The sequence below is a fragment of the Aythya fuligula genome, chromosome 1 (assembly GCF_009819795.1).
Source record: "Aythya fuligula isolate bAytFul2 chromosome 1, bAytFul2.pri, whole genome shotgun sequence".
In the NCBI taxonomy this organism is placed as follows: domain Eukaryota; kingdom Metazoa; phylum Chordata; class Aves; order Anseriformes; family Anatidae; genus Aythya; species Aythya fuligula.
This window is the reverse complement of record NC_045559.1, coordinates 57,869,355-57,893,120: the sequence shown is the minus strand read 5'-3', so window position 1 is coordinate 57,893,120 and position 23,766 is coordinate 57,869,355. Positions and strand designations below refer to the sequence as shown.

Here is a 23,766-nt window from a genome sequence, read left to right as displayed (position 1 = left end):
TACTTGCACATCAGACACATGCCCTTTTTTCCCAGATGCTTTACATAGCTCTGAGAAGATATGATTAGGTGGAAGCAATGTGGATATTTTCCCTACTTAGGTAGCAGAAAGACCTTGGTTACTGTAGTTGAACTAATTTGCTTATCTGATGTTCAGGGCTTTGGTCACAGAACAAGTGTCTATCATCAGCAGAAGAAACTATTTGCCAAATCCCTTTGGGGACTGTGGACTGGTTAGGACAAATGTTTAAAACTGAGAACTCTATGGAAATATTCTGCTGCACTGCAGCTTAAAGACAATTCTTGGCAGAACCTAACAAGGGGGTCCAACTTTTAAACAAAAGGCTTCAAATACATATCAGGAAATAAAGTATTAGAAAAAGTCATGGAATAAAAGACTGATTATCAAACCTACCTTCATCTGCAGGTAGGTAGAGGGACAAAATGTGAACAGTCAAAATGTCGAGTCAGTCTTTGCAAAGAATATTAAAATAACAGAATAATAGTTTTTTTTTTTTTTTTTTTTTTTTTTAACAAACTAGAGAAAGAGAAGTAAAATAAAGGATTTATATAAACTATAAGAGGGGCTGAAACAACATCAAAAACAATCCAGTAGGGTCCAAAGTCTATTTTCTGAATGTGAACAATAATGTTGATACTTCTGACTAATGAGAATAAGGTAAGAAAAGAGAGACACAAGTAAAATGAAGGATCAATGCACTACATTTGGATGGAGATCAGAAAATTTCTGTGACTGAATTACAAAAAAGCTGTTATGTAAAACTGCATTTTAATAAAGCTACAAAGCTGGGGATGGTGCCATATGACTAGAAAATATGAAACAGTTTCTGCTTTAAAAAAAAGAGGATAAAAGCAATCTGGATAATTACAAGCAGGCTAGAAACTGCAATAACCGATCTATTCAAAACAATATTAAAAGATAAAATTAGTTAACTCTTCTCTCACTATCCTATCTTTTATAGCATTAAAAGAAATGAAAGATAAAAGTAAATAGGGCTAAATTTCCAGGCATGTTTTGAGGTTTGTGGCAATGCAACCATAAACCACTTTGGCACAAAAAAGCAAGATTTCACATACTTCCTAGGATGTGTGCAATTTCCTCTTGTGGCTGATAATTATCTGCTGCAACAAATTCAGACAAACAGAAATATGAGAGATGATCTGGACATCTTTCCCTCATTAACAACAAGGGAAACCAAGAGAAAAGAATTAAGGAAAATGGAAATTTTCCCTTTTGAAATGGCAATGAAACTGGCTAGACAACAGAGACATAGATTTGATGCAGGTGCGCTGAAATTTACAAAGCTTCTAGAGCCCATACATCCTGCTGAGTCTCAACCAGCTAACGGCGTATGGTGATGGGCAGCAGCAGTCATCCTGTCCCTTAGTTCTGTGCACTCATGTGCCAATTCTTCCTACTAACTATTTTTGAACCTCTGGGCCAATTTCAACCATGTCTGGCACAAGGATTACTTAGTACTAAGGGGTTAATATTAACTAACTCCAAGTATGGTGGCTGACAAAAAGGAAACAATGGCTAATCCTAGGTAAATAAAGATTCAAACCCACACCTCAGTGTCCAGTCAGCACATGGCTTGGAGCTAGGCGTGATGCCTCTTACTCAGGCCACGGTTAAGTGACAATGAAGAAGGAAGACGGTGGCCAAAGCAGAGGGAGAATGGAGAGAATATTGTAAGCAACGGGTATTGCAGGGACACTAGGAAACAAAACACTGTGGGTTGAATGGTGCTCTAAAAACAAAAACAAAACAAAACAACAACAACAAAAAAACAAACAGGATATAAATCAGTACAGAATCAAATTCCATTATTTTGCTGGTCTTAGAACAACTTGAGTAAGGCTGTGCTTGCATTAAATGAATCACTATGTACAGAGACATTCAGTTTGTTTTCCTCTAACAGCAGTTACTGTGCTTGTGGAGTTAACTCAGCAATATCAGATTTATCAGATCCCCACAAGAAGCAGAACACAGATAAAACTGTGTAGGTTGACTAGATGTCAATACACAAAATTGATCATTTCTGAGTATCTTCTGAATGCATAAAATGGTCATGTGCTCAGTAGCTGCTCATATGATGAAAATCACTGCAGACATATATATGGACTGTTTCCATGATTTTAAGTGAGAAAATGTGTTTCCTGAAATTATATTGTAGTTATTGTAGCACATACTTCATAGCAAAGACTAACTGTTCATTCTCATGAGTACTAGATCACAGAGGAAAATAATGGCTTTCAAAAGTAAAATCCTGCACCTGTTACCGCGTTCCTCTCAGGACAGCAGATGTGTTTAGCTTCAATGTGAGTGCTACTTTGTCAAGAATAAGAACAGACATTGCTAAAGTGTGAAGGACATCATGCTGACTTACAACATTAAAAGAAAATTGAAAATCTCATCATTTTATTGAGTCAGTCAAGGGATAAGCAAGAATTAATACCACTTCTGATTTTTTTTTTTATTTTATTTTATCACGGTTCTTTTGTTTTGTAAAACAAGCACGCAAAACCATATTTAACATAGAGCCAAAAACACATCATGTATTTGTGAGTATGCCTACAGGCATAATTCTACTAAGCATTATTTGGGAAAGGATTTTTTTCTAGTAAGACCATGCTAGTCTGAAAACCACATGAAAAGTACTTTGTATCAATGCATCTTAAAGAATATTTCAAAGGAGACCTGTGTCTCATTACTCTTATTAACATTTTACAGATTTAAAAAACAAACAAACATAGAAGTTAAAGGAAGCAGGATGGGTGTTGCTGATGCAGACTCATCTCAGATCACCTAATGCTCTGGGAAGTACACCAGGCTGGTGTTTTTTGTTTGTTTGTTTGTTTTGTTTTGTTTTGTTTTTGGTTGGTTGGTTGGTTTTGCTGGTGTTGTTTTGCACATATCTTATACTGCACACTTTGGGTACCATTTCCAAGTGAAAACTGTAGGAATATCTGGCATACCAGAGGGTTGTGCTGCCATTCAGAGGGACCTGGAGAGTCTAGAGAGCTGGGCTGAAAGGAAGATCAATGAAGGGAAAAGCAAAGTCCTGCATCTGGGGAAGAACAAGCCTGTGCACCTGTGCAGGCTGGGAGTTGACTACCTGGAAAGCAGCTCTGCAGAGAAGGCCACCAGGGGTCCTGGAGAACAAGACGTTGGCCATGACCCAGCAACATACTTTCATGGCAAAGGCAGCCAATGGTATCCTCAGCTGCATTAGGAAGAGCATCAACAGCAGGTGGAGGGAAATGAGGTTTCCTCTGTACTCAGCACTGGTGAGGTCACATCTAAGTAGTGAGCCCAATTCTGAACTCTCCAGTACACGATATGGACCTACTGGACCTACAAGTTTAGCACAGGATCACAGGAACTGGAGCATCTTTCATATGAGGAGAGGCTGACAGAGCTGGTACTGCTCAGCCTGTAGAACAGAGAAGGCTCAGGGGGATCTTACTGATGTGTTTAAATACCTGAGGGGAGGGATGAAGACAAGGGAGCCAGGCCCTTCTCAGTAGTGCCTGCTGACAGGGCAAGATGCAATGACAAAAAAATGGAACACAAGACATTCCATCTGAACACACAAAAAATCAAATATTTACAACAAGGGTGATCAAACATTGGAGCAGGTTTCCCAGAGAGGTTGTGGAGTCTCCATCTGTGGATTTGTTCAAAATCCAACTGGACACAATCCTGGACAATGCGCTCTAGAGGACAATGCTTGAGCAAGGGGCTTGGACTAGATCTCAAAATGTCCCTTCCAACCTAACTGGTTCTGTGATTTTATAAAAAAAGTAAATAAAGCCAGCTCTTCCTCTCAACATTATTTCAGCTATGGTTCCAATGAACAGAAGAAACCCTGCTTACTTACTGCTTTTGAAGAACAGAAGCTTCCATCTAACCTTAGAAAAGGAATCTAACTTTGAATCTTGAGCACACAGGTGTACTCGTTTCCCTGTACTCTTCCAAAGTAGCTCACCATCCTCCACACACTACTGGGAACCCCTTGCTCTAGGTTTAGTTTCTCTGCAGGCAGCCAGACACCCAGAATCAAGATGCTCCAAAGCCCAAGTTCATGGTAGATACAGCCCTCTACATCTTACAGAAACCTATCTGTAAATGCTCCATAGGTAAATTGGTATAAGTTATGTTGCAGTAAAATAATACATTTACTAGTCTTCCTCTCAGACTTCTAATTCTTCTAATTCAATGTCATGATGCATTGCCTGACTAAATATCACTTTAATACTTTAATTTATCCTTAGCATACCATGAATGATTCACAGTCTTATTTAATATCCACTTTTCAAAATCTGGACTGAATACTGACTTACTAGTTTCTCTTCTGCTTTTCATTGGTGCTTGTCACTATAAATCTGAGTGCTTTGCAGACATGAATGCATTTAATTTTAAAATATACCTCTGAAGTGATATTTTTATACTGTCTGCAAAGAGCATTTTGCAGTTTTTGGTAATGAATGTGAAATATTTAAGTCATTTTGTTTTGAATAAGTATTTAAACCAGACTTTTCATTGATTTCATTTGCACCAATGAATGTTTTCATTTGTATCAATCAATGTTTAATATTTTTGCAGGTCAGATTCAGAATCTACAATCAGATATTCCAGAAAATAAGAATAATTATGTTACTACTAATTGGTAAAAAATTTGTTTTAAGGTACTTATTTAACACTGGGGAGATCTGCATGGTAAGCAAGAGGAATTTTGCAAAGCAGTATTCAACTACCTTATATATAAAGTTACATCCTCTCCTGTAGCTTTCCATCTCACTCTTTTTTTTTTTTTTCTTCCCTTAAGTATATATAAATGAAGATGGGTTCCTGCAGAAAACTACCTTCCTGAAAGCACTGAGTGCACAAGATAACAAGATAAAGCCTCAGCTTTAAAAACCAACACCATAACCATTCACAAGACTATTAAGAACAGTTGCATGATGGGGTACACAAATAACTTTGTAAGAATGGCAAACTGTGTGCACATCAATTCACTGAGATTGAAGGTCTTTATAAATTCACTTCTATGGAGAGAGATTATCAGTCACAGAATACTGTGCTGTTCCCAAGCTTCTACACTACAGCTTGTACAATAGGACAAAAATCTATTAATACCTATATAAAGGTAGAATTAGGCCAACAAAATTCCCAAAGAAGAATATTCTTACCTTTGCACCCTCCTAACTACTATGTACAGCAATACAGTCAGTTGTGCCAATTAAGTTTTTGTTTTGTTTTTGTTTTGTTTTGTTTTTGATTTTTTTAAGACAACATTACATATGCAACCCATTGCATTTTAAAATTGAGTGGTTTAGGTGTGATTTGGCTCATAAATAATTTTTATCCTATGCCTAATTGACAAGTATTCCTTGACTGTCAAAAAAATGAAAATATTCTGGATATACTTGTGATGTGAAAACTAATGATTACTGAAATCTTGTAAAAAAATAAAATACTTGAAAGAACTCACAGCTGAAAGAACAGCACAGACTATGCAGATTTACATGTACAACTAATAACTAAAAAGTAGTAGAACTATAACCCAATAATGAGTCAGAATTAAATATTCAGAATGAAAATCCTCCTCCATTTTCATTCCAAAATAAAGACTGAATTATAAATCTCATGTATAGGTGCTTTCTAATTCTATTATATTCTGTGCAATTCAGGATGCAGAAAAATTAATTTCCTACCCAGACATATTGCTCCAGTACTATAGAAGTAAACGAATGTCTTCCCTTTTAACTTACAGAGGAAAATTTCAGAAACTCAGCCATCTGAGACAATGATTGACTTCTAATCAAAGCACTTCTCTGTTGCATGAAAGCTGAGAGTACAACTATCCTATAGCAGATTAAAATACATAAAATTATTAAAAACACGTTTTATTTTTTGAGGGGGAATGATTTCTGGTATTTTCTTTCCATATTCTCTAAAGGAAACAATTTACAGCAAGACATGTCTGAAAAGCCTGAAAGTCTGTCCTTCAGTTTATCCTATTAATAGATTAAAAAAAAAAGAAAAAAAGATATGGTTTGGGGAATATATTACATAAGCTTAACTTTCATCTCCCAGACAACAGACACTCATTAAGTTTTGTGTTAAATTTTCTCATACAGGTTCTTCATATTCCTTGATCTATGTTTATTTCCTCCACATACCAAGGACTATGTGCAGCCAAAGAGTAGGGAATATTACAACAGATTTATGTTACCCATAACGACTCTTGTTTCAAATGATCTGTAAATGCAAGTTTTTCTATATGAAGCCTTCAAACCATTTCTGGTTTTCAGTTGTTTTCAGAATTAATTTGCAGAACCTCCGTTCTACAAAATGCATAAAAACGGGGTGAAATCTAATCACATGTTATTTACTATGCAGTAACTCTTGAAATAAAAATACTTACAAGACATCTCACAATATTTTTTAAGCATGCAAGGAAAATGGAAAGTGGCTCTGTCTAGTAATCTCAGTTAATTTCAGCTGATTATTCTGAAGCATATAATTGTATAAAGCATTATCTTTTTTTTTTCTGCACAAAAGGAACTCAGTTACTTGCAAATTGCAGTTCCTGAGCCAAATTCAACAAACTGTGATGCTGTAAGTGGATTTGCAAATTTTATCCAGCTCTTCCATTAGAAAACATAACAATCGACTTTGAGTATCTAGGCTGAAGCACAGCCATGCTGGGATTTTAGCTAGTTTCTTCAGAACTTCAGTATATCAAACACAAACATCTAAATTTCAACTAGATTTAAAGTACCACAATGGCTAAAACCACGAAATGATTTATGTACTTTTAGAAAGCACAGTTACAATTTAACCCAACCAACCATAGAATTAAAAATAATTCTTCATCTCAAGAAATGTGTTTAACAGGGGAAAATTGGAAAACCGGTTGTAAAACACTGCTGGCCACCAGCAGTAAAGTTGACTATAAATGCCTGCCTGCTTCAGAACTATTTTAATATTCTTGGCAAAAAAATTTGTAGTTATTGTTAATAGGGGTAGGAATCTTTGAGGTTGTTCAAATTCCAGACCAATATTTCTTAAACCAAAAGATGTATGGCTCCAAACTGTAACGTATATATGATGAAAGTGACTTGTCCCACGTCTAAGAATATGAAAACCACTTAGACAGGACCAGATTGAATGCTACGTATGGGCACACAAAGGAAGCCTAACACCTGATGACTTTGCAGTGTATAATGTTCAGGATTTCATGATATACAACAATTGGCACTGAAAAAAATCAGCAACAATTTGAAATCTTGGACAAACACACACTGTCCTGAGATTTTGGCTGGACATAATCCCAAAAGGTTACAACATTTATTTTAGGTTTCCTTGTTTCACAGGAACAACAAACTTCAAAGTAGGAGAAAGGAAAAGGCATCTGAAAACCATTGTGAGTGGGAAAACCTGCAGCTACTTTCACTGCTTATGTTTACAATAAGTCCAAGGACTGGGAGAGAAAGCTTTCTGCAACAGTCATATTTAAAAAGCTTTCTGTTAAGTGGCCTAGCACACCTTTGGTTAGTAAATGAGCGTCAACAGATGTATTTTTTTAACTGAAAGATTTCCTAAACTCCAGTTTTCTACACTATACTGACCAGCAAAATCAAAAGGAGCCAATAGAATTATGAAAACCAGGAAAGCCTAATCTAACTGCAACTGAAAAAATCACTTACCTACAATTTCCTTTTTCAGGATGTGTACCATAAAGCAGGCACGCTGCATCCTCTACACAGAATGTATTTTCTTCTATATTTTCCAATAGAAATGCCTCTATATTTCAAATTCTGAGGTCTGAGGAGTTTAGCACACACATATGACACACTTACTCCCCTCTGCTCATTTGTGGATGAGGGAAAACCAGAATTCATTGGTGCTTACGTTGTTGTCCAGTGGCACTGCAAAAGCAGCATTGCTATTGCTGATCATGGGTTGCAGGCCTTGCACTACCTTTCCCTTACGCTAGCAGCACAAGGCTCTAGTCTTGGCCTATTATTGTGCTTGTTGTCAGCTTGTTAAGAGTTCCAAAATTAAGCTTGGTGTGAAGCTACTCTCATTACCACATGGAGTTTAAGACTGGGATAGTAGCTGAAATATACAGACAGGAGACTATAAACAACTCGATGATGGTCCATTACTAGTCACTAAAAAATTTAAACTTTGTGAGCTGGGAAAAGATTGCTTTACGCATAACAAGAAAAGAAGCAGCTAAGTATGAAAAATCCAAATAAGCAATGGGGTAAGGTACCTGGTGTAGCATGGAAAAAAACGTTCTCTGGCATTGCACAGTAGTTTGGGGGGCAGATGCCAAAGGCTGAGAACAGCCTAGTAATATAAAACTTCTTAAAATGAAGGCAGCTTTTATAGCTGGGGTGGTTCAATTATCACAGCAATCATCATCAGAGAACCACAGTGGGACTGTCACAGCTACAAGCCGACTTTTAGCCCCAGCTTTTCCTCTCTCAGCCTACCTAATTCTTCAGGGATCTTTTGACCCACCAGCTAATCATCCATGGCTATGTATAGCATTTGGCTAGTTCTTTTTCTCTAAAGATAGATCAAAAGAATGTATGCACATTGCCTTAATCCTGTTCATAAACTTATGAAAGAAAATTAGAAACAAAGTAGTACATTTAACTTTTTCTCTAGAGGCATGTTTATAGTAAGCTGTCATTCCTAGCAATTAAAATGATTTACTTAAGTCCAATCATTAACTACAAATTTTAAAAAAAGGTAAAATGTAAACACGGACGCAATTCAGCTTTTACAGCCAATTTCTGTGAAAGAAACCAACCTTGAACAGGATGCACAGTTCCACTTACAAGGGCAGTTCATAACTACTACAGGGTAGAAGACCATCATCACTGCAGCATCTGGTAAGAGCGTGGGGTCTTGAGAAAGGCCTGTATCCATCAGACCTGTATCCAGTGTAGGTGGCAAGACTAGAACACAAGAGTCTATAGAGGAAATCCAGACCTATTCTACTACTGTACTGAAGCAGAGAGAGACGCCTACTGTAGAACAGTATAAAGCAATCATCAGACAGTTATTTGCTTTTGTAATCAAGGGATGTCGTCTAGGAAAGCAGTACCACCGGTAAGAGCTTTGGGTGCACCTGCCCCATAAGAAAACACAATCCTCTTCTCTTAGGAAGCAATCTACCACGGAGGACTATTACAAGAAAGCTTTCAGATGTAAAGCAGGAAAGGTCAAAGATCAACATGGTTGCCCTGCTCTTTAGGTATCTGGAAATCGAAATGGAAACGCACAAAAAGTAGATGCAAGTACTTGCAATTTTGAATGAATATAAAAGAAAGGCTCAGGCAAGGAAGCATAAAAGCTGAAAAGTAAAAATGAATTTATAGTCAGCAAGGAACAAAAGTGGCAACACTGAAATGCCTTATATTTAAAGGAAATAAAAAAGAAATACAGGAGTTTAATGGGAAAGAAGAATAAGCAGCATGCTGTGTGGAAGACTGAAACCCTCAGTTCCTTTTTTATCCTGACTTTGTAAAAAATGGTGATGCCTGATCATAAACTTGTACATTTAAGTCTGTACGGCCTGAGGATAAATTAAATGTAGAGCATCCTTAGAGAGCTAGATGAACAGTCCATGAGTTATCAGTGATCATTTTTGCAAACCGATTATCTTGGAGGTTAGTAAATACCAGAGGGCTGTAATAGGGAAATGTATCTTTAAAAAGGACAAAAAAGAATGATTTGGGGAATCTGAATGTTTGTAAAATTTATATTCCTGACAAGTATTAGAACAAATTATTAAATAGACAATTTGTAAGCATCTAGAAGATATGAGAACAGTAAAACAAAAGCTAACATGAATTTACCAAGAACATCCCTCTGTCAAAGTCACACAATTATCTCCTGTAACAGAACAGCTTGCCTAATGGGCACAGCTGTAGATATACCAACTTTTAACTGTTGCAAATTGTTTTGATGCTATCCCATGCCGTATTTCCAGTAGCAATCTTTGGAAGTTAATTAGATCAGGGGCAAAATGTTTCAAAACCCAGCATCAATAATAACATTTTTATTATCAAAGCAGATGAGCAAACCAAGTGGTTTTAACTTATTTAATTGATAGCTTAGAAAACAAATAGAATATACCCCAACGGCATTTGCAAAGGCCAAGTTAAGATAAGCCAAAGTGCTTGATAAGCAAAAATCAGAAGTCAGAATCATCTTGATAGTTAGAGAAATTGATCAAAAATCAATGCATAAAAGTGCAAAATAATGTACAGAATCAAACGTAGAAATACAAAAGGGGAAAAGAGCAGCTAATGAGCATTATTGTGGGAACAGATCCAGTGATTATAATTATTGCAAGCTAAACATGTATCAGTCACATGATACTGTAGCAAAAAAAGAAGCTAAAAATTTGCATTTTGTAAATGACTACATCAGACTAATAAGATATTATCTGTTCATGTAAGATTTGCCTTGTTATTTTTCTTAGATGACAAAACTATTTATGGGTGAAATTGTCATGAATAGATTCTTGTGCATCTGGAAAGCGCATAACAAACATGGGAACCAATATACATCTTTCTTAAGAAATCAATTTGCCTGTAGCACCCCTGTTGGCTCTTAAACCTAAACGCAAGTAAATATTGAATTGCTATTTTGAAAATTTGCCCTTGGCCATTCAAAAGAAAATCATTTGAAATAAATTATCATCTAAATTTTCCTCAGCCATAACAATTTCAATATATTTGATCACATAATTTTTGAATATACCTCTTCACTTTCACAGTTTCTTAAGGCATACTTCAGGCTCGTACTTCTCACTTTCTCCAACATGCTTTAATGATTGCAATAAATAGGACTAAAAAACTCTCTTTAGGTGTTAATGGGCTTTTATCAAACCAAAGCATATCAATCAATAAACAGCAGCATATAATCCTGTCTTAGTCTTACCATTAATTACTGGGGTATAAACAACAATTCCAACCAAGTTTGGATCAGATACAGTAGTGTCCAGAATAAGGCCACCAATACTGAAAAACAAAGTACAATATTTAGAATACGGCAAACAGATACATTAATACATTAATTAGTATTTCAAAACTTTTTTTTTTTGAATTTTAGTCTTGTATTATCTTCAAGCCATGATTTTCTGCTCAGTTCATCTTTTTTTCCCCGTTACTTTGTCCTCTGCTACAGACTAACATTGCTACAGTTGCAGATTTAGATATTAAAATTGACTTCTTGTATAACAAAGACCATAGAATTTCAGACAATCACTTGACTTTTAAGATTCATAGCTTTCATTTGATTAATTCACCTCTTAGATCAGTGTGCAGTTTTGATAGGAAGCTGCAGGAGATGAATACTTCACTGTTTCTTTTATTTGATACAGTACATCTCTGTTCAGTCATTTCCACAGGCTACTGCTGGCTTCCCCACTCATTCCCATCTACGATTTAACTACGTAACTTCATAATTTTTGGAAGGTTAAAGTTTATTCCCACTCCACATTCTAGGGGCTCCTTGAAAGTTTCTTTCAAGCACAGTCAGGTGTTATATAAGATATACAGAGACACAGATGAGAGACATCAAGACAAACAAAGACAAATAGACTTACCTGCTTATAACCATGGCAGTTATAACAGGCTCCCATCCTGAATGGAGAACAGTTCTGGTAGCTGGGTGTTTGGCAGCTATGACAATCCCCATAGGAGTCAGAGCCAAAAAAAAGGCACCAACTAGAGGAGATACGTAGTAATATGTCTCTAAAAAAAAAACAACCACAGAAAAACAAAATAACTGTTTTGCTTTCCAGACATTCATAAAAGTTATTCCTAACGTAAAAGTCTAAAATAAATTATATTCTACATCATTCAATTGAGGAATTTTCATAGTCTTTAGCACTACTGTACCTAACTTTTCAACTACTGCATCAAACAATATGGTGTAACATCTGCCACCTGTGATCACCTTCTCCCATCCCATCAAAGACAGAACTATCTGTGTAAAGTATAAAGTTTTTAAAAACGTTTTTATATGATGCTTGATGATAAAAATACAATAGAGATGTGCAATATAAAACATTGTTATGTCTGCTAAAAAAAAAAAAAGAAACAACATATTGAAAATGCATTTTGTTTATATATAAATTTGTAGCATATGTAAACCTCCCTCTTTCCAAAGCACAGATAATATGCTAATCTTCCCAGAAACAGCATATCTAAAATGATGCAGGCACAATATGTAATACTGAAACATTTATATCAGTAGTTCAGTTGCTTTATAACCTGTCTGAAAGTCTGGAAATTCACAGCCACAATTCTGCTGCCTGCACCTATCCATCAGACTGGCATCATATTTCATAGGAACACAATTGCAAATATCAGTAAGGGAGTACCATCATAAAACAAAACTAATAATGCAAAGGGCTGCCTCCAGAAAGAATAATATTTTTCAGATTAGCTCAGTCAGAGAGTCCCATCCACTCGGAAGCTATCCCAGTGATCCAATTCAACTGTGGCAAATATACGTATAACTTACACAAACACCTCACATTTACATACATTTAATTTTATGAGCAGTGTGGCAGTGTATTTAATATTAAACACTTTTTGTTTAAACTTTCAGAACTTGGACAACTCAATGCAAAATATATTTCAAATAAATAGGTTGAAGTAGTTCACATAGAACGCATAAACATTTGAACAAAGAATATCCAGTATATATAAAAATATCCTACCCAAGCATTATGGCTTATTACAAAGTCTGCAAGTTCCAGCAATTACTACTTTGATGTTATCTTGGTGAAGGGATGGAGAACAGCTAAAATTACTCCTGAAGGAATTGCTGTAGTGTTCTTAGAAGTTACTATCCTTCTGCATTGACTGGTAACAGCCTCTGCAGCAGAGCCAGCAGAAAAGAGACTAAGATTCCTATCACTTTGTAAGCTAAAAGTAGAAAGCTATCAGAATGAGAATGAGACAAAACCCAAAAGAGAAGTAATTTTTCCTTTCCTTTTCTAACTACTCTATAGTATATTATCTCCTTCCTTTGTGGTGCCTTTTGTTTTTTTTTTTTGGTCATTATTCCTCCTTCTATGAACTAAGAGGTGTTTAATGTGAAAAGATCTGACTCAAAAGAGTACACATAATACATTACTCCTTTATTTGATAATTACAGTTTTTTAAAATCAAGCTTATAAGAGAAAAATGTATTGATGTAAAGTTCTTGTCATGCGGACCACTATTTACTGCCCAAGTAAAGGCATTCGTCCCTCCACTTGCAAAGAAGAAAGATCTCTGTGCATACTGCAGTGGGTCCTGTAGAATGGATTTCCTGTGGAAATCTGTTTATGAAAAACTTTGAGACTTCCTTCTCTTCCTCTTTTTTTTTTTTTTTTTTTTTTTTTTTTTTTTTTTTTTTCTTTTTTCTTTTTTCTTTTTAAGATGTTAATCACATTATGTTCCTGCTACTTGGTCTCACTCCCTCTATGTCTGTTCTGTCTGAGAACTGGCTGAATGGCAGGTCTCAGAGGGTTGAGATCAGTGGCAGGGGCAGTAGCTAGCAGTGTCCCCTGCGGTCAATACTGGGTGCAGTACTGTTTAACTTACTCATCAGTGACTTGGATGAAGGGATAGAGTGCCTTCTCAGCAAGTGTGCTGATAATACAAAACTGGGAGGAGTGGCTGATACACCAGAGTGCTGCAGTGCCACTCAGAAGGATCTCAACAGGCTGGAGAAATGGGCAAAGAGGAAACTCTTGGAATTCAACAAAGGCAAGTGCAGGGTCCTGCACCTGGGGATGAATAACCCCATGCACCAGTACAGCCCGGGAGCTGATCTGCTGGAAAGGAGCTCTGAGGAGAAGGGCTTGGGGGGTCCCAGTGGACGACAAGTTGACCATGAGCATTGTTCTCTTGAACAATGTTCTCTTGTGGTCAGTGGTATCCTGGGCTGCAGCAGGAAGAGCATTGCCAGCAGGTCAAGGGAGGTGATCCTTGCCATTTGGACACAAACTTGGGTTTGTGTTCTAGGACCCTGCTTGAGCAGGGACGTTGGACTAGATAATCTCCAGGGGTCCCTTCCAACCTCAACCATTCTGTGATTCTGTGATTATGACATTTTTACCAACACAAGAAAGGAAATTAAAGTTCAAAAAGGTATGTAATTTTACAACAATTTCTTTTTTAATCCCAATAACAACTTAAATAACTTGTTAGAACATGTTGAGGAGAAAAGAGAGGATTTAACTATCAGCAGCAGTCTCCAAGCATGGAAAATTTGTCCAAAAATATAGTCCAGGAATTACAAAGAACACTAAGAATAAGCATTCTTCTACTCAAAGTAAAATACATTGTATAATTCCTTTCTTCTGGGAAAAAAAAAAAAAAGTAAGTACAAAGATATAACAGAAACCAGTCCAGCAAATGAGCAATAAATACTAACCAAGAGATATTTAATAAGCATCTTATAAATAAATAAGTGAAATATGAAATATATGTATGCATATATCATCCTGCCACATAAATGTTTTCTAAGATGTTTTAAAAAATGAAAAAAGAAAAAAAAAAAAGAAGAGAAGACAGTCTTGCTAGTGTATAATGATTCATGAACTATAACCAAAATAAATACAATTTATATGTGCAGTGCAACAGGACTGTACTATTTCAGAACTCAGCAAGCAGCCAGAAGCAAGGGCAGCTTTACAAGTCTTAGAAAACACAATTAACCCATGGATGATTTTCAGTCCTTTCACTAGTTGAAGTCAACATATTTTAAGTTAGTGAACAGTAGCTACCGGGAGAAAAAAAAAAAAAAAAAAAAAAAAAGTGTATCTATATAATATAACACAAGCTGTCATTTTTACAGCAAACAAAGCAAATGTTAGATGAATCTGCAAGAAAGTGAATTGATGTTTTATAGCAGGAAAAGAAAAAAAGTGTGTAGTGATATAGAAGACAATATGAAAGAAAAGCAACTGGTGTTTTTTTTGCATACTAAGGCCTGACTCAACAATACTCAGCAATGGCTTAAGTTTGTTCCTCTGAGTCAACAACAAGTAAGAGGAGATATTTTTTTGGCCTTAATTTTCAATGTTTTAACCTAAAATAACTTTTATACCTGAGGCTTTTAAATGGAGTTGGACATAAACCAGATTATAAAAGCTACCCATTGCTACAAGACTGTGTCACAGCTTTTCCTGAAAAGAACAAAAGTCAGAAGTGGTTCTCAGGAGTGGGTGATCTTCAAGGGCAAGATGAGGCCAGAGCTTAGATTATTCAAAAAGTTGCTAGTACTTTATTGGAATTCCCTGTTTAATTAAAAAAAAAAAAAAAAAAAAAAAAAAAAAAAAAAAAAAAAGAGAGAGAGAGAGAGAGAGAAAAAGAGAGCTAGAGGGAATGACAAACAAATAAATAGGGCATCAGTCATCCCCATGCTGCTAAACAAGGAGGAAATCAGGTATGCTTACTAATAAATTTACAAGTTTTAGCCTACACAACTGAAATTCACCCTACCCAGGTTTGAAGGCAAAGACAATGTAAAATTTAAGCTTAAGGCAGCTGTTCCCTAATAGAACTTTATATTCGACTTCCCATCTATTAAGTTTAATTAAAACCAGAACTGTAGAAGCCATTAATAGTTTCGAAACATATCACAGAAACTGTCACAAGTGAGCTATGATAGGTTCCAGTGCCCTGCAGACCCCGTGGAACGGCTCAGCTCCCGTCTGATTCTCGGAAAGGACTTTCTTTTAGCTAGGGGAGACTCTGCTGGCAGAACAACTTACTTGAATCTTAAAAGACTCTAACCTCAAGATGCATCTTTTGAGGAAGGTTGGGCCATCATCCTATTCATATTGATCCACAGAAAAAAGAAAATTTATTCTACGATAACTGGAGAAGGGACAAAGGGAATAAATGACTCCCCTTTTGGGACTCATTTCATGCCACTTTAGAAAGCTTTGTGCAGTTTAGCTTACATAGCAGGAGGAAACTTGGTCAGCCCGTCCTGGTGGCTCTGCTATAGAGTTTGTAACATCCAGCACAGCAAAATCAGCTCCTAAAAACACTCAGTATCTCTTCAGTGAACTCCTGACTGTGACCTTACATCAAAAAGGAAGGAGGGAAGAGACAAGACCTTGCTGATCTTCAGTTATTTTAAACCCTCATCCCTGTGGTAAAAACACTGACAGCAATCACACAAGCAATTGGGGAACTCCGATGTTTAACATTTTGCTGCTTATGCAGGGTGTATACTGTGGTGCACTGTTTGGTGCGGTGCCTCTGAAAACACAGCCTCTAGGTGTGAACGGGAAATGCTCTATTTCAGAGGCAAAATTAGGAACCCGACAGTAACGATGGGGGATCCCGCCGTCTGGCTTCTCAAACTAGATCCGAGGATGCTTGAGAGCCACCAGCATGTATTTAATCCCCGCTCCGTGAGGAGAAGAGGGCAGCTTGAAGCCCTCACAGCGTTACAGGGGGCGAGCAGAGGGGTTTTTCTGTCAGGGCTCCCCGCTGCCGTCGGCGGGCCTGGGGAGCCCTCTAGCGCCCGGCGGGCCGCCGCACTAACAGGGAGCCGGGGAAAAAGGGTTTTCCTCTAAAAGAAACTCCTCGTCCCCCTTCACTGATCAATGAGGTGTTTAACAGAGCATTGCAAGGCGTCGTAATGTTATGGGGTGTGTTTAAATGGCTCTAAGTGCAGCGCGCAAAAATGTGGAAGTTTTTCTTCCATTTTTTTTTTTTTTTTATGCACGCTGAAGGTCTGGCTATTGGACACTCGCTGTGAATTAGCTAACAGATTCAATTGGTTTCAGCGTTTAACGGACAAGTTAGTTTACGATAATTGTCTCGGGAAGGAAAATGATTAGATTATCTCTGAGGATGCGATTCACAGAGTAATTTAGAAGTGCAGATACAGTCCTTTCCAGGGCATTAAGGCAGAGCTGTTAACCTGGTGCCATTCAAATCCCTGGCTCTGATGGGTTTGTCGTTATTTTTGAAACAGCCAAATGATTTTTTTAAGAGATTGTATATATGATGGGGGACAAATGAGATGTTTAATATGCCCCTAACCTGGGTAAGTATGCTACCATCCTTTTTCCTTGCCTCTTCTAGGCATGCCATGAAGCATCTGCTGTACACCTCTGTTACAAACAAGCAGAAAACATTTAAATAAATAATTTCACCCTTTCAGGCCTATTATTTGAAAACTTCACATACAGCTAGAACCTTCCATCTTTGCCAGCACACTTGAGTAATCAGGCTAGTAAATTGTAGGGGAAACTCTTTCATTCAGAGGACAGTCCAGAGGTGGCCTCAACCCGTGTCACTACTAGCTCATAAACCGTGTACTTCCTTATAACATTCCCTCTGCGCTTGTTGCTCTACTTCAGAGAAAGCAGGGAAGTGGCAGAAAGAGCATAAGGACATCTGTGCTGAGTGAAGCCAAGAGTCTCATCTAGACCAGCATCCTGTTTCTGACCATGGCCAACAGTTAAGGCTTGTGGAAAACTGGTAAGAAAACTGCAGGTTTACAGCGATGCTTCTTTCAGTGTGCTCTGCCAGGTTTTGCTGCTCTTTGCCTCACGGATGGGATTTCATCACTCTACTTGCTATCTGCATCTTTCTCTTCAATACTCGTCCATAGATTACTCTCTGATTAATTTATCCAACAAGGTGTTTTTTTTTTTTTTTTTTAAATCACTTTGGTCCTCCTAATACATGCTGGCAGTAATTTCCACATCCCAGTCATATACTGTGTGAAAAAGTTCCTGTAACATTTAAAAAATAAAACAAAACATTGTTGCCTGATCATTTTCTGAATGCCTCTTCCCTGCCTTTCACTGCTTTATATACTTCTCCTAAACTGAAGCTCCTACAAACTTATATTCCTTGTTACTATTTCATAGTTCAGCTAAATCTTGGAAACCACACATTTGCAAGGGCTTTGTGGGTTGTTCTTACTTTAGAAAGACTCTCTGTTTCCTAAGAGAAGAAAATACAAAGACATTGAACAAATATAAAGAGCAGAAGCAGTCATTTTAGTGATAATTAGATAATTACTGATATCACCAAAAGAGAAACATTTCTAGAAGACCATATAGAAAGAAAAGTGGGAGTAACTCTTAGAAGCATACTTGAGAGCACTACTTCTTCCTCCTACACGTGTGTGTGATCTGCTTTTGAGCCGCAGTGGCTTGATACAATGTGAGTGTACAGCTGTAAAAATAACAAAGGACCAATTCAAGCTGGCCACACTTCTTACGTTATTCCTCTAAGAGACATTAGGTCACCTGTAACTAGAAATGTAAATTTCTAAACAGGCGTGAAAAGAAGAAAGAAGAAAGTCCAAGTTTCTTTCCCTATCTTCTCATTGAGTTTGAGTTTTTGTTGTTGTTTTTGGTGGTGGTAGTGTGTTTTAAGAATAAATAATGTTTTAGGAGAAACTGAAATATTAGTAGTAATTATTAAATTTTTAAAAATAAGAAACATGCTGTGCTAAATTTATGTAAAGCACAGGAAGCAATACTAGATGTATTCACAAAATGACATATATTGTTTACATGCAAATGACAAATGTAGCTGCTATTAAAATCCAATTGTGTGCCATACCAGTGCACCTAACTATGTTTTTCCTGTAACCAGAACTGAAAAAAATTGAAAGGAGTAGAAGAAGGTGTTTAAAAACAGAATCACTATTAGAATCACTATTTCTCATTTACAGTATTTGAGTCTCTGTGGATTCAACTTAAGCAATTTTATAGAGAACATTACAATGCTCCAAAACTAATATTTGGAAGGAAAAGCTCTAGGAAACAAATTAAACATCACTGGTATGTTCATTATAAAGTTGTTTGCAGAGTAAAATTTTAAAAGACAAAATAGTGTGACCTATGTAGCACAAGTGTCTAAGAAACCTCACTTGGAATACTTACTAGCTGAAATTTAAAGTGTAAGTCCAACATTAATGACTCTAAACCAGGCACAGCCCTGGCAAGAAGAAATTTAACCATAACCGTAGCCCCAATCTAATCTTAGCATTAACCCAAGCTTGGCATCTTCTGCCAACTCCACAGCTCCCCATATAGGTAGTACATGCCTTCCAGTAATCCTGGCCAGCTCTCTGCTGCCTTCCATCCAGCCACTATAGCAGCTTCCCTGGCACTTCACTGACCAGCACATGTTCTAATTTTGAATTGAAGTCAAATCAACCATATCAGCTGCAAGGACCTGAAATCTCTTTTATGTGGAATAACCCTAAGCTACAGTCTAGTAGAATTCCTACTAGAATTTGGGGCATAACAATAAGTCTAGAAAAACAAACTTTAATGAGCTAAATTAATTATTATCCCAGCCCTAGCATTAGCAACAGACACTACATTTTATGCAAATAGGTGTTTCTCTGCTGTTCTCCTCACCAAAAAAAAAAAAAAAAGAAAGAAAGAAAAAGGAAAAAAAAAGTTAAGTCTTTTGTTTTTCATTATAAGTCTATAAAGTCTTTAAAGACTATAAAGTCTTTAAAAGCAGTATTTAAAGGAAGTATTTGAGAATTAAGTTACTTTATTAGAATATAGATTTAAAAACACATTAAAATATAGTTAATAAATACACAGTACAATTTAAGTTTTAACAAAAATATATAAAATATTAAAAATGGATGTATTGTACACTGATGCATTTAAGATGACATGTCAACACGTTTAAAATATGATAAATCAAATACCAAAAATATAGAATTGTAGGTTGAAAGTGAAGAAATGAAACGGTAAGTCACTCCAAGGTAGCTTGAAACTTATTTACATACCTTTTCTGATTGATGTTGTAATATTTACATAAAACAACTCATTTTTTTTTTAAACGAAAAAGACTTGAAAAATGAGCACAGATGTAAAGAATTTATGCAGGGATGTCAACATATCTGGTAAAACTATCATGAACAGTACAAAATTTGTACTGTTTGTATAGTACAACAGTGCTATATTGTACTACAATTGCCCATAGTTAAATATTTTAAAGTACAATATACTTTAAGCAGCTTCTCTGGAAGGAGTGAGCTGCAGTAATAATTTAATTTTGAATATGTTTCTGAACAGTCTTTTTCTCCTGCAAGAAGATGTTCTCATACTTTTTGTTTCTTCATGGGGAATAGAGGAGGATATGAAGAAACAGGAAGAAAAAGATTGATTTTCAAGTTCCTCTTTCTCATTTTCCAAGCTCATATCTCTTTCTCTGACAATCAAGAATTTCACTACATCTGCCAAAATACAAGCATGTTTTTAATGATAATAATTATTGGCATATTCATTTTTAGAATTCGTCTTGTGGCAATGAACCTTGTTCAGTAATCTGCTCCTTTATGAGAGTAGGATTTAGACACTTTGGGGCCTAGAAATCAGAAAGCCAGTTTTCTAAGGGACTATAGAAACATGCAAATAGCTATTAGAAGAGAAGAAAAGCAGACTGTAAAAAAAAAAAAAATAATAATTTGGACCTGTTTATGTGTAATTCCCCTATAATTCATAGCTATAAGTGGGAAAATAAACAAATAGTGAAGAACTTCACCAAGAAGCCAGAGAGAATTCATGCATCAGGCAGGATTAGATCATTGTTTTCTGTAGTCAGTAGCCAAGGAAGGCCTTTCCTTTGCTGCTCAGCTTTTCACAGCAGTTATTCATTTTTTCACCTTTCATGGAAGAACTGCTGTTCTGAAGAAAGCTAAAGCTAAATTTTCAGATTTACGTTTGAAATATATTCACCAAGTTTATTAGACAAAACAAAACAAAGAAAATCAAAGACAGTCAGATCATTATTTGGAGAAGCTGGAAGTGGTTACGTTGTTCACTGAAAAGCAGAAGGAAATGGTGGGAAAGATTGTAAAATCACGCTTGGGACCAGGGAACAAGAGGGAGACATAGAAGTGTCAGTGAAACAGATAGGAAAGAGTGGAGAATATATATAGGAAGCAGGAGTAGGGAAGCTGAGGAAACAAGGAGGTATTGCAATACTTGATAGGAATCAGAAGGAAACTCGTTTTGCGTAATTAATTTAAAAGTCATAGCAATCACAAAGCACAAATTGATCTAAAATTATGCTTCACTTCTTTGAATACATACTTGTAGTCTTGCTATTGTTACTTATGTTACTTAAATTATTGCCATTTTGATTTCCAAGCATATGTATAGTTGCAGCTCAAGATATGTTTGAATGGTGTCTAAAACCACACCCTACCAAAAAAAAACAAAAAAAAAAAATGTCAAAGCAGAGCTCATCTCCTGTAAAGTAGCTGATTGAGATAGCCAATTTAACACCTTCCCCTCAGTGCAAAAGAACAATTCAATAAGGCTCTGGGAAGCAAATAATTGATTCAGAGATGGGCATCCAAGAAAACCTGGGTGAAGACAGCTTCCCCTCTCCTCTCACCCCAAAAGAAAGAGGACTAAATTCGGCAGCTACAATTTCTAATTCACGTGTAGTTTGGCTGTGATACTATGAGAGTCTTTTGCCTATTACAAGACTGTGCCAAGACAGTGGTTAGTGATTAGATAATAATATAGTGATTAGATAAAAAGAAAGAGTATGATATGATGTTGAAACCAAAGATCATTCAATCATTCAACAATATAAAGGTTGTCAAAAAACATGTCAGTTTAACACATTTTCGAAGCTTCTCCTTCCCTGCCTTCTCCCCACCACCCCCACCCAAGAAAGGCTTCTAGGGAGATATATACTTAGAAATATACTTACCAAGGCAAGTATAAAGACCCTGACTTATCCATGCTAGAATAGCAAGAGTGATGAGATCTCCAAAACTTGCTGCTATCGGAGTGGCAACATTGTCAGGATTAATACCAGTTTTCTTTGATCCAACAATAACTCCAACCATTATTATTCCTAGAGTCAATGAAGAAGAAAGTACAGTAATCATATCTACTGTTGTAATCCCATGGGAAATTTCAAGATAATGGCAATTTCAAACCTAATAAATAAGAAGTCTGTGCTTTTGTCCCGGGATGATCATTCTTCTCACCTAACTGATTTCTGCATTTTTAAATTTTAGCCATTCTTAAAAACTAAGTTAGATATTTGAAAAAAAATCCAATAAGTACGCAAAAAAATTGAGCCATCTGTACAATCAACTATTTTGCTTATGGTTAGAATTAGCACAACTGAAATCGTAAATCAACCACTTCCTGAAGAAAAAATATTCAGTGTATTATTTCTACACTCCATTAACTTTAGCTGACTGAAATTTAAATGGCTCCACAGTGAAAACAACATAAAATTCAATACTTGGATGTCAGATATTGTGCAGGGTTTCCAGCTAAGTACTCAACACCAAAAGTCAAGAAGCTACACAATAATTTAAACTGAAACTAGGCAACACATGAAAATGTAACTTGCTACCCACTTAAAGCATTACAAATTGAGGCTATTGGTTTCTATTTTTTTTCCTACATACACCAACGCTAACTTTTAAAAAGACATTTCCCTACAGAATGGTTACTAAAAATAAAACTCACATTGCTATTAACATCCTTCTTTGGTATAACTTGACGTAATTTACCCCTCATCATACAATACACAAAAGCACTTCAACTGTGTATACTATTCCTCATGTTATTTTAAAGAATTTTTGAAGAATTGGTATTACAAATTTTCATGTATTTTAGCAAGTAATATTATGTATTGTAGGGTAAATGAGTTTACTTTCAGAGAAATTGCCTGAAGAGTTACACTCCAAGAAACTTACAAAAGAAAGAACTGAAATGATCTTGTTTGATCACAATATCTGAAAAGCACCTGTTTCATGCATAGGAGGCAGAAACTTAGAAAGTAATTTCCTGTGCTGGCCTATCACCAGATAACATTAAAAATTTCTCTTCATGTCCAGCTTATACATAAGTGGAAAAAACACGCTCATGTTCCCCTGTTCTCTTGCTGCTCTTCATTTTGTTACATGATCAAATTTAATGGCTTTGGAGTCACTAAAATGTATGCTCTTAATTTCATGCCAAACATTAACAATTTTGCACTTTTCACTTAATTAAGCATATCAAATTAGTAAAAAGGAAGCTAAACATTTTACTTGATTTGCTATTACTAAGACTACTGATAGCAAATTTTCATTAAGAATATGTCAAAAATAGAGGAACCTTTTTTTTCCCCCTTCATGTCCATTAAATACCATATTTTACAGTTAAATATGTCCTGACAATTGGCAAGAGAAGCTTAATTTCATCACGACATGTGGCTCCAGGCAGATACATTGGCACTGTTTGTAGAAGGGGACTTGAACTTAATCCAGAACTTTCAGATAGCAAGCCAATTTGTTAATTTCAGAAACAAAGCAAAACACAAAATAATATATAAGCAGCATGGATAGATAACCAGGGAGTTTGGATTCAGCTAAGTTAACATCCGAGTTCACTTGAGCTTATTTACAAATATGTTCCATGCATGATCTGTTAAGAACATACATGTACTTTGTACATCAATTAATATAGAAAGTAGGGGAAAAAGTTCTCCATCCTATTAGATGAAATCTAAAAACATACTTTTATTTTATTTTATTTTATTTTATTTTATTTTATTTTATTTTATTTTATTTTATTTTATTTTATTTTATTTTATTTTATTTTATTTTAGGCATGCTGAGGAGGTCAAGCAAATCAAACCTTTTCGAAAGAATATGACAGATAATGTAATATTTAGGCCT

General features: G+C 36.0%; 1 protein-coding gene across 1 annotated transcript in view; it reads right to left on the bottom strand.

Annotated features, from left to right (window-relative positions):
* The window catches only part of SLC41A2 (solute carrier family 41 member 2), a 58,133-nt gene that overhangs the window by 15,093 nt on the left and 19,274 nt on the right, over positions 1-23,766 (bottom strand). Inside the window, exons 6-8 of the mRNA XM_032207638.1 lie at positions 21,795-21,941; positions 11,666-11,813; positions 10,999-11,078 (exon numbers count right to left, since the gene is read on the bottom strand). Of these exons, the coding sequence (XP_032063529.1) occupies positions 10,999-11,078; positions 11,666-11,813; positions 21,795-21,941 (375 nt within the window). The remainder of the gene's footprint in view (positions 1-10,998; positions 11,079-11,665; positions 11,814-21,794; positions 21,942-23,766) is intronic.